The sequence below is a fragment of the Marmota monax genome, unplaced genomic scaffold (genome assembly GCF_021218885.2).
Source record: "Marmota monax isolate L192 unplaced genomic scaffold, Marmota_monax_Labrador192_F-V1.1 WCK01_AAM20220418_F8-fsc00061, whole genome shotgun sequence".
Lineage (NCBI taxonomy): Eukaryota > Metazoa > Chordata > Mammalia > Rodentia > Sciuridae > Marmota > Marmota monax.
In genome coordinates, this window is record NW_026695230.1 from 9,060,590 (window position 1) to 9,077,006 (window position 16,417).

At 36.1% G+C, this 16,417-nt stretch overlaps 1 protein-coding gene across 3 annotated transcripts in view; it reads right to left on the reverse strand.

Annotated features, from left to right (window-relative positions):
• The window catches only part of Nucb2 (nucleobindin 2), a 52,853-nt gene extending 37,139 nt beyond the window's left edge, over positions 1-15,714 (reverse strand). The window contains exons 1-2 of one of the 3 annotated variants that reach the window (XM_046438169.2): positions 15,578-15,709; positions 10,618-10,764 (exon numbers count right to left, since the gene is read on the reverse strand). In XM_046438169.2, coding sequence (XP_046294125.1) covers positions 10,618-10,623 — 6 coding nt within the window. In that variant the 5' untranslated portion in view covers positions 10,624-10,764; positions 15,578-15,709. Of the gene's footprint in view, positions 1-10,617; positions 10,765-15,178; positions 15,197-15,577 lie in introns of those variants that run through there. The other 2 variants (XM_046438170.2, XM_046438168.2) reach the window with 2 other exon arrangements.
• Between the last annotated feature and the right edge of the window lie 703 nt (positions 15,715-16,417).

Here is a 16,417-nt window from a genome sequence, read left to right on the forward strand (position 1 = left end):
AAAGATACATTTATTATATAATTTAAACAATCTGGAATATGCATTATTTAACTTAGATTCTCTCAAACTTAACTAATCATAGACTTTCCTTTTTTTTTTCATTTTTTTTTTTAGGGTAACACATTCTTATACAGGTCACAATTTTGGAAAGAATACAAAACCCCAGTCAGGCATTGTGCCACACATCTGTAATCCCAGCAATTTGGAAGGCTGAGGCAAGAGGGTTACAAGTTCAAGGCTATCCTCATCAAGTTAGCAAGGCCCCAGCAACTTATTGAGATCCTGTCTCAAAACTAAAAAACAAATAAATAAAATTTGGGGTGTAGCTAAGTGGTAAAGCATCCCTGGGTTCAATCCTCAGTATCAAAAAGAAAAGAATAAATAACCTCATTTTCATACCACACCGTAGATGGTACTCACTAAATACACTGAAGGAAAGTGACTCATTTTACAAATGAAGAAATTAATAATCAAACAGATTGCCTTTATAGTACATTGTCTTTTCATTAACAAAACCATTAAGACTCACATTTCGGCAATTTCTATAGCAATTTTTAGTATCTGTATTGAGATAAACTTCACATGGCATAAAATTCACAGAATTTGTCTAATCTATGAAGATGCTACTCAGAGTTTAGTTCTCCAGCCTCTCAGATCAGAAGCCCTCTGGAGCTGACTGTCAGGAATACCAATTCTCAGGCTCTACCCAAAGCCTCAGGGATGGGGCTTAGGAATCTTCCAACAAATTTTCCAGTGATCCCTATGTATAGTGAAGCTTAGGATTTATCTTCTCTAGGACACTGGTTCCTCAAGCTTGATTGTTGTAAGTAAATGTTTTTCATGATGAATGATTGGCTCCATGATGATAAATAGGTTTTCATTTTTGTAAAACTTACAGAGCTTAGAATGGTTTATTTGTGGCATAGACTAACCACTATGAATCACCTCCTCTTCCCCAGAATTATTTTTTATGACAACAAAGGTTTATTTCTCATTCATGCTTTATGCCCACATACATAGGTGTGTGTTTTGGTTTTGGTGTTTTTGAGATATAACTCATAGACCATGAAATTTACCCTTTTAAGTGATACAACTCAGGCTTTCTTTCTTTCTTGTTTTTTTTTTTTTTTTAGTGTATTTACAAGGATATGCGACCATTGTTACTAATTTTCAAACATTTCATCACCCCCCAAAAGAAAACCTATACTCAATAAGAATCACTCCCAATTCCCTTTCCCCCTACACCCTGGGTAGCTACTAATCTACTATTTTATTTTTTTATTTTTTGGTACTGGGGATTGAACTCAGGAGCACTCAACCACTGAGCCACATCCCCAGCCCTATTTTGTATTTTATTTAGAGACAGGGTCTCACTGAGTTGCTTAGCACCTTGCTTTTGCTGAGGCTGGCTTTGAACTTGTGATCCTCCTGTCTCATAATCTATTTTCTGTGTATATATATTTGCCTATTCTGGACATTTCATATAAATGGACTTGTACAATACATAGCCTTTTGTGTCTGGCATTTGTCATTTAGCAGTATGCTTTTAGGGTTCAAGCATCCTGTAACATGTATCAGGACTTCATCCCTTTTTAGAGCTCAACAGATATTCCATGGTATGGATATACCACAATTGTTTATCCATTCATCAGCTGATGGACATTTAGGTTGTTTCTACTTTCAGGATGTTTTAAAATAATTCCTCAGTGAACATTAGTGTTCAAGCTATTATATTAGTATGTTTTCAATTCTTTTGATTATATACCTTTAGGAATAGAATTGCTGGATAAATTTCATAACTCTGTGTGTTTAACTTTTTGAGGACCTGCCAACTGTTTTCCAAAGTGGATGTACTATTTTACACTCCCATCAGTAATATAAGAGTGTTCTGATTTTTCCACATCCTCCCATCTGTTGTTGTCCCTTTTGCTTTTTCTCACTCTTCTGCCACATCTACCATAAATAAGAAGACAAGTCAAGAGAGAGATGTGCTTGTATATATAACTATGTATGTCTCCTGGCAATATCTCAAAGTGACAAAACAAAGAATCTCTCTAATCGAAAACACTGACAGAATTTATGATTCATAAACACTGATTGATCCTCATGTTTATTATAAGTAACAGTAACAACCATCTATTTAGTGTTTCCTATGTACCAAGCAAGACAATTAAACATTTTTTATATTAACTCACTTAAGTCCTATGACAACACTGTAAAATAAATATTATCACCCCTATTTTAAAGTAAAAGAAACCTTACTGCTTAAAAAGCTTGATCTAGATCACTGAGCAGTTAGTCATAGAGACAATTTAGACTTGAGAGTGACTAATGCCAAAGCCAAAGTCTACTTTTAAGCCTCGGTTCTCAAAGTGTGGGGTTCCCAGGCCAGTACCACCAGGATTACTCCAGACCCAAATCAGAGACTCTAGGCTGTAGGCCCCACAATCTGTCTTTTAACAAGCCTGTGGATGATTATAATGCCTGCTAAAGTTTCAAAAGTACTGCCCTATAACATACTGCCTTCCCTCGTTCTAACACTTATAGACCTCACTTATAATGAGAGACAAGAAGAATACTTATGTCAAAAAGAAATGTTGGATCCTTAAGGAATTGGAAATGTCTGATGTGTGTGTGTGTGGGGGGGTTCAACAGGGATTAAACCCAGGGCCTCTAGGTATGGTAGGCAAGTGCTCTACACTGAGTTACATCTCCATACCTTTTTATTTCTTATTTTGCTGCAGGGTGTAAGTTACCAAGGGTAGCCTCAAACTTGTGATCCTCCTGTCTCAGCCTCCAGAGTAGCTGGGACTATAGGTATGTACCACCATAGTCAGCAGAAAATGACTTTTATATCTAACAATAAGGCAGAATTAAATTTTATTATGTACTTTCTAATTCTAGCTGCATCGCTTATTTACTATGTCATAACAGGTGAGTCAATTGACCTTCTCCACTTCAGTTTTCTCATTTTAAAAACAAAGAATTTGTTAAACTAGAGAATTTAACTTAACCTCAGTATTTGTTAAGTGCTTAAATTCTAGTACCTATTTTCTTTTCTTAAGTATAGATCTTTTCTATTACGTATTCAGAAATACTAATAAAGTACTAATAAAGTTGCTTATATTCACACCAATTATTTTATTTTATTTTTTAAAGAGAGAGAGAGAATTTTTTTTAATATTTATTTTTTAGTTTTCGGCGGACACAACATCTTTGTTTGTATGAGGTGCTGAGGATCGAACCCGGGCCACATGCATGCCAGGCGAGCGCTCTACCGCTTGAGCCACATCCCCAGCCCAATGATTTTAAATTATTAATTTGTAAGATCAATAAATGCCTTTAAACTAAACATTGCATATTTGGCAAGTTTAAAATACATAGGCAAAGGAAGAAACAGAGATGGGAACATAAATTGTAACAAAACAAAACATAATTGTTGAGATGGGAACATAAATTGTAACATAACAAAAATCAACTTTCAAGGAAAATTCCTTTGGGGATACAATGACAAAAAGAAGTAAAGCCAAGAAAGTTTCACCCTTTGGAAACAGGTTGTGAAACATTATACCCTCTCATCAAACTTAGACCTTCTTGGTGGAGTAGAAACAAAGCTTAGGTTTAGAGGTTGTCAGACTTGCATTGAATCGGTACTGCTGTTTCAAAACCAAAGGCTATTTCATATTTTGATAATTTTAGGACAAAAGATTGATTTTAAAGGAGAAAATTGTTTGTTTTAAAGTCAAATACAACAGAATAAATAACAAATACAGCCAAGAGCAAGAAGACATATATTATATGATTCAATTGGTATGAAATGCCCAAAATAGGTAAGTTCATAGAGGAAGAAATTAGATTACTGATTGCTTAGAACTATTGGTAGGAAAGGGGGAAATTAGAAATAAATGCTAATGGATACAGGATTTCTTTGGGGGGTGATGAAAATGTTCTAAAATTAGATAGTGGATATGATTGAAAAACCCTACAATTATACTAAAAGCAAGGGAATTGTACGAATTATATTCCAACTTTTAAAAAAAGGAATAAATGGTGGTTCCATTTGGCTCAGCTATCCCTCTCCTCGGACTATACCCAAAGGACTTAAAAACAGCATACTACAGGGACACAGCCACATCAATGTTTATAGCAGCACAATTCACAATAGCTAAACTGTGGAGCCAACCTAGATGCCCTTCAGTGGATGAATGGATTAAAAAATGTGGTATATATACACAATGGAATTTTACTCAGCAATAAAAGAAAATAAAATCGTGGCATTTGCAGGTAAATGGATGGCTCTGGAGAAGACAATGCTAAGTGAAGTTAGCCAATCCCCAAAAAACAAATGCCAGAATGTTTTCTCTGATATAAGGAGGCTGACTCTTAGTGGGGTAGGGAGGGGGAACATGGGAGGAATAGATAAATTCTAGATAGAGAAGAAGGGAAGAGGGGAGGGAGGGATAGGGAGAAGGCAGGGGATTAGCAAGGATGGTGGAATGTGATGGACATCATTATCCAAAGTACATGTATGAAGACACGAACTGGGTGTCAACCTACTTTATATACAAACAGAGATATGAAAAATTGTGGTACATATGTGTATTAAGAATTGTAATGCATGGGGCTGGGGATGTGGCTCAAGTGGTAGAGCGCTCGCCTGGCATGCGTGCCGCCCGGGTTCGATCCTCAGCACCATATACAAAACAAAGATATTGTATCCGCCGAAAACTAAAAAATAAATATTAAAAAAAATTCTCTCTCTCTCTCTCTCTCTCTCTAAAAAGAAAAAAAGAATTGTAATGCAAAAAAAAAGCAAAGTACATGTATAAAGGCATGAATTGGCATGAACATACTCTATATACAAAGATACGAAAAATTGTGCTCTATTTGTATAATAAGAATTGTATGCATTCCGCTGTTGTGTATTTAAAAAGGTAAAAAATAAAAAGTAAAAAAAAAAATTTTAATGAATTTAAAAAATAGAGCAAAAATTTCAAGCTGAAAAATTTTAATGTGAAGATCAAAAAATACAATTCTTGCTTCACAATCATTTTATTTTTTTTATATTCTTAATGATTTTTGTCTCCTTGTTTCACCATTACTAGACAAATATGTGAAAATCTTACATTATTATTTTGGACTTTTCTGTTTTTCCTTATGATTTTGTCAATTTTATTTAAATATTAGATATATATAAATGTAAGACTTTCTAGCCTTAGATTTAATGTTTTATCACATGTGAGTGGCCTTCATATCCCAACTTGCCTTAAGGTCTATATTAGTTGATACTAATATAGTGAAACCAGTTTTTTTTTTTAATACTGTGTGAATATATATATACATGTACGTATGTACACATGCAAACATACACACATATACTAAGGTGACAATCTCTGCCTTCTAAGTGGAGTATTTTCTCTGTTTACATTTAATTAAATTACTTATTCTGTGCTTAATCCATCCTAAAATGCACAATTTCTCATTTTAACATTTCAGGAATCAGGGAGTATCTTTCAATGACTGGAATATTAAAATTGTGATTGAAGCTGGGCACAGAGGCATATGCCTATAATCACAGGCATTTGGGTGGCTGAGTCAGGAGAATTACAAGTTCGAAGCTAGCCCAGACAAATTAGTAAGACCTGTCTCAAAATAAAATTTAAAAAGATGTGGGGATTTAGCTCAGTTGTTGAGGCTTCCCTTGTACACACTAAGCCCTGGGTACCATCCCCAATACTTCAAACAACAACAACAAATAAAATTGTATTTGGTCAAGTACCAACAACAATATGCATTACATATGCATAAATTTTTTATCAAATTTATTCTTACTGTCCTAACTTCAGAATTTCTGCATTATCAGTAGTTCCTTATTATCATTTTAAATATCTTCCCAAGAAGATTAAACTATAATTTGATATTAAAATGAAAAGTTATTTTGTAAGTTCAGAAATGAAGCACTCAAATTGGTGAAGCAAATGTTTGATGTTAGAATAATAATTTTATTTTTTCTCATAAAGGAAGAAGTAAGTGCTTTACTAAACTCTAGACAGAAAGATACCCAAAGTAGGACTGGGGATATAGCTCAGGTGGTAGAATGCTTGCCTCACATACACAAGGCCCTGGGTTCAGTCCCTAGCACAACACACACACACACACACAAAGATACGCAAAGTAGATGATGCCATGTTACATTTTGTTAGAGCAACAGAATTACCTATTAGCAGCCAAACAATGCAAAGGCAGCCAACAGAAACTGACAATGCCTCCAAAAAAATTTCAAGGAACATGAACTTTATTTGACCAATTTATAAAACATTAAGGCAAATGTCAATTTGTCAAAAACTTCCTAATAGTACTAAGCAAAAGCTGCAGCACTTCCAACAACATGTAATTTAAGTGGGGAGAAAGCTGAGTTGAGTCAATAGGAAATGTCGACAAAATTCTGATGCTATTTTAGAATACTTCAAAATAATACACTAATGCTAAAGCTACAAAAGAGATTGATATAAGAGAATGGGTTATAAAACAGCTATTACTGTAATGCATCATAAATACCTATGGCCAAAAGTCGCTGCTATGTTAAATTTTAAACTACAAAATAATTTCCCAACAATGTTATTATATACATTTAAAAAAAAAAAAAAAAAACAGGTATGGTGGCACACACCTGTAATACCAGGTACTTGGGAGGCTGAGGCAGGAAGATCTCAAGCTCAAGACCAGCCTCAATAACTTAGCAAGACTCTGTCTCAAAATAAAATAAAACAAAACTCTGGGAATGTAGTTTAATGATAAAGCATCCCAGGGTTCAATCCCTAGGGATTAAAAAAAAAGTAAAATAAAATTTTTTCAGTAAGCATATTGTAAGTAATAAAGCACAATGTCATAGTTTGGCAGGATTTTTTCTGTAGCATATGATGGTATATCTTAATATCAATGAGGTTTTAGAATCAATGAAATACAGGTATTCTATCTTAAATTCAAAATCTACCATCTTCTTTAGGGCTTTCTATTTATCCTGTCTCTTTAATATTTATTTTTTATCGTCTTATCTTTTCTTTTTTCTTTTTTTTTTTTTTTGATTAATGGAGAATGTTTTAAATATATTTTTTTCCCTCTACTAGTTTTAATTTTTCAGTGTTTATTCTAGACATAATAAGGATAATTAACTTAAACCTTTACTCTATTTCTTAATAAAGTCTCTTCAAATGTCACCTGCTGTCATAACAAAAGAAACAGAAAGTGTTGAGTACATTAGGTAGAAAAGTAATGACAAAAATCTCTTTAGGGGTTGGGGGTATGGCTCAGTGGTAGAGTGCTTGCCTAGTATGTGTGAAGCACTGGGTTCAATTCTCAGCACCGCATATAAATAAATAGACAAAATAAAGGTCTGTCAACAACTAAAAATGTATTTTAAAAAATCTCTTTAAATACCAACATAATGCCAAAGGTGTCAGAAATAGGGTTACATGTTTTTATGAACTGGAAAAGACAAAAAAATCCATACAAAAAAAGGAGAAATGAGTGATAAAGAGAAACAATGGGAAGAAGTGGGGACTAACCTACTTTTCTTCCATTTTCCAGTCATTAAGACTGGCCTTCTTCTCCTATCTTTTATCACCCTGTGTTTCCATAAGACTCACACTTCAAGAGGAGACACTGAGCTAAACTAGGCTGAAACAGTAGACTGACTAATCCAAATATGGATAGGCTGATTATTTCCTCTCTAAAGTAGGATGATGTGAGATTCTAAATCAAGAGATCAATTCATTGAAGAACATCTTAGAAGATGGAAAGATCCCCCATGCTCTTGGATAGGCAGAGTTAATATTGTCAAAATGGCCATACTACCAAAACTGTTATACAGATTTAATGCAATTCCTATTAAAATCCCAATGATATTCTTCATAGAACTAGAAAAAGCAATCATGAAATTTATTTGGAAAAACAAGAGACCAGAATAGCCAAAGCAATTTTTAGCAAGAAAAGTAAAGCAGGAGGCATCACAATTCCAGACCTTCCACTATACTACAGAGCAACAGTAACAAAAACAGCATGGTATTGGCACCAAAATAGATATGTAGACCAATGAATGGCACAGAAGAGAAGACACAGAGACCAACCAACATAAACACAGTTTTCTCATACTAGACAAAGGTGCCAAAAACATACATTGGAGAAAGGATAGCCTCTTCAACAATGATGCTGGGAAAACTGGAAATCCATATGTAGCAATATGAAATTAAACCTCTATCTCTCACCATGCACAAAACTCAACTCAAAGTGGATCAAGGACCTAGGAATTAGACCAGAGACCCTGCACCTAATAGAAGGAAAAAGTAGACCCAAATCTTCATTGGGCCCCGACTTCCTTAACAAGACTCCTAAAGCACAAGGAATAAAATCAAGAATCAATAAATGGGATGGATTCAAATTAAAAAGCTTCTTCTTGGGCTGAAGTTGTGGCTCAGAAGTAGAATGCTCGTGTGGCATGTGTGAGGCACTGGGTTCGATCCTCAGCACCACTTAAAGTAAAATAAAGACATATATTTAAACAAAAAGCTTCTTCTCAGCAACAGACACAATCATTGAAGTAAAGAGAGAGCCTACAGTATGGGAGCAAATTTTTACCACACGCACATCAGATAGAGCACTAATCTCTAGGATATATAAAGAACTCAAAAAAACTTAATACCAAAAAAATAATAATAATAATCCAATCAATAAATGGGCTAAGGAACAGACACTTCTCAGAAGAAGATATACATGTAATCAACAAATACATGAAAAAAGTGTTCAACATCTTTAGTAATTAGAGAAATGCAAATTAACACTACTCTAAGATTCATCTTACCCCAGTCAGAATGGCATTTATCAAGAATACAAGCAATAATAGGTGTTGGAGAGGATGTAGGGAAAAAGGTACACTCATACATTGCTGATGAGACTGCAAATTGGTGCAACCACTTTTGAAAGCAGTGTGGAGATTCCTCAGAAAACTTTGAATGAAACCACCATTTGACCCAGCTATCCTACTCCTCGGTTTATACTCAAAGGACTTAAAATCAGCATACTAAAGTAACATAGTCACATCAGTGTTTATAGAAGCTGAATTCATAGGAGCCAAACTGTGGAACCAACCTAGATGCTCATCAATAGATGAATGGATAAAGAAACTGTGGTATATATGCACAATGGAATATTACTCAGCCTTAAAAGAGAATAAAATTGTGGTATTTGCAGGTAAATGGATGGAGCTGAAGAATATTATGCTAAGCAAAGTAAGTCAACCTCAAAAAAACTAAAGGCCTGGGGCTGGGTTTGTGGCTCAGTGGTAGAGTGCTCGCCTAGCATGCACAGGCACTGCGTTCGATCCTCAGCACTACATAAATATAAAATAAAGATATTGTACCAAATGTTTTCTCTGATTAGTAGATGCTGATCTATGATGAGGGGGTGGGGGGTGAGCATGGGAAGAATGGAGGATCTTTGGATTGGGCAAAGGGGAGGATGGGGTGGGATTAGGAAGGCAGAAAAGATGGTAGAATGAGATGGACATCATTACCCTAGATACATGTATGATTGCATTAATGATGCATCTTTACAAGGTGTACAACTAGAGAATTGAAATGTTATGCTCCATTTGTGTATGATGAATTGAAATGCATTCTGCTGTCATGTACAACCAAGTAGGACAAAAAAAATAAGTAAGTATATTTAAAAATTTTTTAAATATTTCAAGATAGCATGGAATCAATTATCCCAAAGGCATCAGAGCCTCAGGCATAATTACAAAGTAATTATGAGTTCTTAATCTTCTCCTAGTATCCAATAGATACAAAACAATTTCCCTACCTATCCAGGTCCTAAAAGGATAAATCAAAACTCTCATTCATAAACAGAGGCAGATTTCTTAGCTATAGATTCACTCCAGTAGTTAACCAGATTAAGTTTATTTGAGAGGGAGGGGTGGGAGATCCCTGTTTTAATTGTGGGGCAAGATATCCTGGAAGGGGTTAAAAAGAATGGTCATAGGTAAGTAAGTGAAAAGAAAACAAAAGAGTTGAGGATGTAGCTTAATGGTAGGGCACTTGCTTAGCATGGACAGAGCCCTGGGTTCAATCCCTGGCAACACAAAAAACAAACAAAAAAATAGAAAAGCTGGAACTAATCTCTTTCCTTGTAAAATCTCTGTTCCTCCCTCATGTATATTTTTCTCCCTTCCTCATCTTTCTTGCAGCCTGAGCTTTTGTTCAGGAAGTCTCCTGAAAGAGAGAAGAGATATCCTTCATTACCTTTGCCTTGCTGCCTGTATCTTGGCTGTGATGGTCAGAGGCTGGTAGCTATCTTAGACTGTGAAAAACAGAGTCACAACTTAGGGAAAGCAGATCAAAGAATTGGAGGAGATTAGGTCTCTTATGACTTAATAAAATCATTATGCCTGTCCTAGACTGTCTACTTCAAGAATTATTTCAAATGAGAAAAAAAAAAAAATTGTGGGTTTAAACTACCAGGAAGCCTATATTGGGTTTTGTCCTATCTGTGTTTTATTATTGTTGGTAGTGGTGGTAGTTTTTGTTTGCCAACAAAGGCAAGTCTTAACTGAGCACTTACCTTCATACAGCTAAACAATTTTTATGTCCTTTTTACAAATGAGGCAACTGAGATCCAGAAAGGTAAGATGTTTAATATCAAGTTAGTGAAGAGGTGGATCTTGGCTCCTGACCCAAATTTTTTTCATTAAAAACTGACTCTTAGGTTCTAAATGAAAAAAAAAAAAAAGACAAATTAAATATAATCATAAATTTAACCATATTATAGTGGTGGTAAAGGCAAATGACAGCATATAAATTTGTCACAGCATGAAAAGAAAACGTACCAAATTTTCATGATATGAAGGAGACTAAATTATATCATATTCCAATAGGGAAGGGAGATACATTAAAATAAACAGAATCAAAGACCAATTGATTTGCTGTGCCCATATTTTACTATATTGCTCCTCTTTTTTATTGATTTTATTATATTTTTAAATACACGACAACAGTGGAATGCATTACAATTCTTATTACACATATAGAGCACAATTTTTCTTATCTCTGTATATAAAGTATGTTTGTGCCAATTTATGACATTATACATGTACTTTGGGTTTTTTAAAATTACAATTCTTAATACACATATGTACCCCAATTTTTCATATCTGTTTGTATATTATAAGGTATGTTGACACCCAATTCAAGTCTTCATACATGTACTTTGTATAATGATGACCATCACATTCCACCCCCCTGCTAATCCCCTGCCCCCTCTCTTTCCCTCCCACCCCTCTTCCCTATCTAGAATTAATCTATTGCTCCTCTTTTAAATAACTAAGCAGAATTCAGATTAAGCTTTTAATTTTCTCAGCAATTACATTTTAAGATATAAGGTAACTTCTGTTAAATACTTAACTGGAATCTTCCTTTACTTTTACAATACTTTAAAATAACTAACCTTGATCCCAGTCTACCACAGTAATGAGACAATAAAATTCTAACTCTTTTTTGAAACCCTACTACATAATACAAGACAGCTTGTGTGCAAACTCATTGGTGAACACGATCAATTACTTCCAAGTGGTCTGTAAAGAAAACAAGCAAATAACAATAATTTCAAATTTGAACAACATATATACTCCTTTTTTACATGGCAATTTAATATGAAACCATCTATGATAATATGCATAATGTATTTTGTAAAGGTATATGGCCTTTTCTAATACAGCATGATAAAAAAAAATTAAAAAAAAAAAAAACAGATTGAATCCTAACCTCTCCCATTTATTTGTGAGATACTTGTTTTAAGTGCTAGGGATTGAGCCCTAGGCCTTACACGTGAGCTCTACTACTGAGCTACATCTCCAACCCTCTTTTGGTCTTCTGAGTCTTGATATTCCTATCTATGAAACTGAACTGATACTTCTTTACAGGTTTATTGATGAGGTGGAAATAAGAAAGAACATAAAATAACCAGTATAGTATATGACAATAGTATATGCTCAATAAATATTAATGCCCTTATTGTCTTGAAAATGAAATATACATATATATGAAAATCTGTTCTATAAATACCCAAATTATAGAATTTAAAAGGCAATATCAGTTTGACAATCACAAAACATTTTTGAAATGCCTCATTAGAGCTTTTCTCTGAGCATTGCTATAACCAAAGCTCCAATGCAGCTACAAAGCCAATAGAAGGAACACATCCAACAAGAATGGAACAGTCTCTTCCTCCAAGCCATTAAAATCAAGCTGGAATGAAAGGCCTAGGTTTGTTTTTTTGTTTTTCCCCCAAAGGCACTGCCCTGAGCCAGGAAACCAGGGTTGCTGCTTTTTAATGTGTCAATTCTGACAGTAAAAAGGGGTGGAGTGAGGAAAACTAAATGGTGTCTGAGTTTCTCCATGCCAGCAGTGACAATATAACCTGTTGCTCACCTCCATTTCCCACTTTGAAAATGAGAGTCAGATAGAAAGTGTGATTCGAAATAAAATATCAGGTATATGACCAGCTGAGCTAGACTTCAGCCCCTTCCTTGATCAAGACATCAGTATAGATCTTAGTGTTTCTGATGTCCGTATCTGTTAAAAGGACATCAATCAAGGAAACTATCATATATCTCCTTTTTTTTCCAATCTTAGCAATGGTTTACAGTATTCTTAGAAATAAGTTTATGAATATATACTGTTGATATCAGTATCACTTAATAAACACTTAATAAATCACTTAATTTTTTAATTACAATGTCCTCAACATTTACATATACTGTACTTCAGATAACTAAAATACAATGTCAAAAGACTCTGCCAAAAAATGAAGGCATGGAAGTGCTATGTCAATTTCCATTAAGTTGTTTGCAAATTTTAGAATAAGAGAATTCTGAGTCCAGAAATGTTTTCAGAGGTAATCCAGTTCACTTTCCACCTTTAGAAAAGGTTATATAAGCACAAAGAAGTTAACTGACTTGCCTAAGATAATCTAGCAGAACAAGGACTGGAATCTGGCCAAGAAATTCTAATTAAGTAGACTTTTCACCATATTGTAGATTTCAATAACTTTTAGATTGAAAATTATCAAAGTGATTGATAATTTTTCTTGAGTAAGTTATTTTAACTTATTCGGAGCCTGTTTTTTAAAGTCTATAAACTGATTTCACATATTAAACATAAAAAAGCAAATTTTTCTTTTTCTAAACTGAAAATTATATTGAAAAAGTTATTTGTCTATTATGCCAAATATGGTCAACTTATTTATTAACAATACTTAAAAAATTATCCACTTTAAAGATTATTTTCAATACACTCCAAAATCTTACACTTGATTCTTCCAGCCACCTACTCAAAAGGGTGTTTTATACACCCCAGCCATCAAAAGGATCCTTAGAAATTGGAACACAGTTTAATATGTATTTAATATATATTATTTTAAATTATATAAAATTAATTTAGTATATCTACAGAGATATACTTCATATACTAAAACAAAAAGATAACTGAATTGCTCATATTGCTGATACCCTATATTAATGCCCATAATTAAAAGCTAGTATTTTGCAAATTACCCTAATTGCCTTAATTATGATTTCTTCTTTTTTAAAATATTTATTTTTTAGCTTTAGGTGGACACAATATCTTTATTTTACATTTATGTGGTGCTGAGGATTAAACCCAGTGCCTTGTGAATGCTAGGCGAGCACTCTACCACTGAGCCACAACCCAGCCCCCTTAATTGTGATTTCATTTCAAATGGTATTTACTGAGCAAAAAACAACTGACAAAAGGCATGCTGAGAAAATGTGTAAAATGTGTCATATAAATAATTAGTATCTTGGGAAAGCAGAGAAAGATAAACACACCCTTAGAAGATGGGTAAAATCAGGATAGCAGAAGAACAGCACGAGTAACCACAAGGAGACAGAATTATTCACATTAGGAATGTGAACCAGATTGGAGAGAATTTAAAGATCAAGATGAGAAAAAGAAGTTTCCATGTTCACCATAATAAAAAGAATAATATTACTTGAGGTTTTACTTCTATTTTCTAAATGATTTAATTTTTTACCCTATTAACTAAGGAGCATCTGTTGAAACATTTATTTGTCTAATGTTTGTTAAACTTGTTCAAATTTTATAAAACAAGAACTCACACTTGGCTTAAATCAGGATGAATCCTGATGCAATTTCTATGACAGACAAAAATGCAGGAATTTGGATATTACCAGAGTCCAATTATTTAATGGAATCCACCAGGGAATACCTTAAGAAACAAATAATTTAAATAGGTAGTAAAAGATAGGTTATTGGAACAAAATACCACTAGTCTCATACAGCTTTTAGCCAATCCTTTCAAGCAACTGTCTTTTTTTTTTTTTTTTTTTTTTTTTACTTTCCTATAGGGAAAACCAAGAGTCTCCTTCAAACAAAACTATTAGAAATATGTGCATTTAGGGCTGGGGTTGTAGCTCAGTGGTAGAGCGCTTGCCTCTCACGTGTGAGGCCCTGGGTTCGATCCTCAGCTCCACATAAAAATAAATAAACAAAATAAAGATATTGTGTCCAACTATAACTAAAAAACTTAAAAAAATAAAATAAAAAGACAGCATTAAAAAAAAGAAGAAAAGAAAAAGAAATATGTGCATTTAACTGACCCCTGACCCCTGTCTTTTTTTTAAGCCAGGTAAAATTTGGTTTAGTGTCCATATTCATCCATGGATTTAACAGAACCTTAATAAAAGGCTTTAGATGGTAGCACTAATTCTATTGTCAAAAGGTACATTACCCAGTGTAGTAGTTTAGTGAACACAGAATCTCAAGAGGTTGTCTCCCAAAAATCACACTAAAGATCCATGTTCGTTCTCATTTTCTCCCCCTCCACCTCTTCCGACACTGTAAAATAATTGCCAAGACCGCTGCCAGCACCAACCACAATAACCACATTTGCTCACTGAGTTAATATTTAGCAGGTGCAACAAGGAAGTACCATCCTTCTCATCCCCTAAAACTGAAAGGAATCACCTCGAACCTAAGTTGTCTCTTAAAAGGAAAAACAAAAACGATAGTACGACTGGCAGGAACTTTCTCCTGAGTGTAAGAGCTTAACAGAACCGGCAGAAAAACGGGGTTCACAGGCCTACCTTTTCTCCACGGCGAATCGTGTGGTGAGCATCAGCCTGGAATTGGTAGATATACCCTTCCTCACCGATGGGCATCTCCCTCGCCCACTGAAGCGCCAAGACTGCGCCGGACCCCGCCCGAGTCTCGGTCCTGCATCTACCCTCTCTGGCTCTCGCGGAGAGTCTGCCTCCCACATCTACCCCAGAGAAAGCTCGGGTGCTCTGCAGCGAGTGAAGCGGAGGAGGGGACCCCGAGTCTCAAGCTCAAGTTGGGGGCTCCCTCCCCACCTGTGCCCGCCCACTGTGCGGGCCCCGCCATGCTCACTGCTTTGGCAGGGCAAAAAACCAGAGTCTTATCTCAGGACTCGCCCCAGCCTCCAGACTTACTAATCCGCATCCACCTCCAGCCACCGGCCTTACCTTGCGGGTTGCAGGCGAGGAAGGCTCCGCTTGCTGAATGGGTTGGAACAGACTCTCTCCAGCCCCTAGCCCACTGCTTTGCTGGGTCCCTCCACCAACCGCGGGCGCCCGCCTCCTCACTGCCATGGCGACAGCTCCCGCCCCCACCGCCGCTGATTGGTCCGGCTCGGGATCGCGGAGGGCGCCGATTGGCTGGGATTGGATCCAGGCCAAGCCAGCGAGGCCGGAGGCGGGAGGTGTGGAGCGCGTATCGAAGGAGCCTGAGGTAGGCTGAGCCAAGAGGGACGTGGCGCTCTGCTTCGCTGGGCAGGGAGGCCGCGCCTCTTCCTTCCCAGCTTTCTTGGAGAAGCCTGTGGAGCAGGACTTGGGGCGGGTGTCCTGTCTGAGAAATCCAACACAGCCCTAGGGATAGCCTCCTTCTTGACCACTGGTCTGCCCCTCAGCACCCATACTGGTGGCCCATACTGTCAAGCCCTTTCTCAACCACAGGCCTCGCGTTGGGGAGGTGGGGGTTCCCGAACCTCCTTTTAGCAAAAACCCTCCTCAAATTTGTAACCGCGCCCCACTCTCGTTCTGCTGATCCCTGGGTCACTGTGGCCTGACTGCATTTGCCCCACCTTCTCGCACATCCATCTGTAGACATGCCTTTCTCTACATCCTCCACCGTAGAACCAAGGCATCTCCAAATCTCTTATTTTAAAGATGGGGAAACTGAGTATCAAAAATGTGTGTGAGCCGGGCGCTGTGGCGAACGCCTGCAATCCCAGTGGTTTGGGAAGCTGAGGCAGGAAGATTTGAGTTCAAAGCCAGCCCCAGCAATTTAGCGAGGCACTTAGCAAC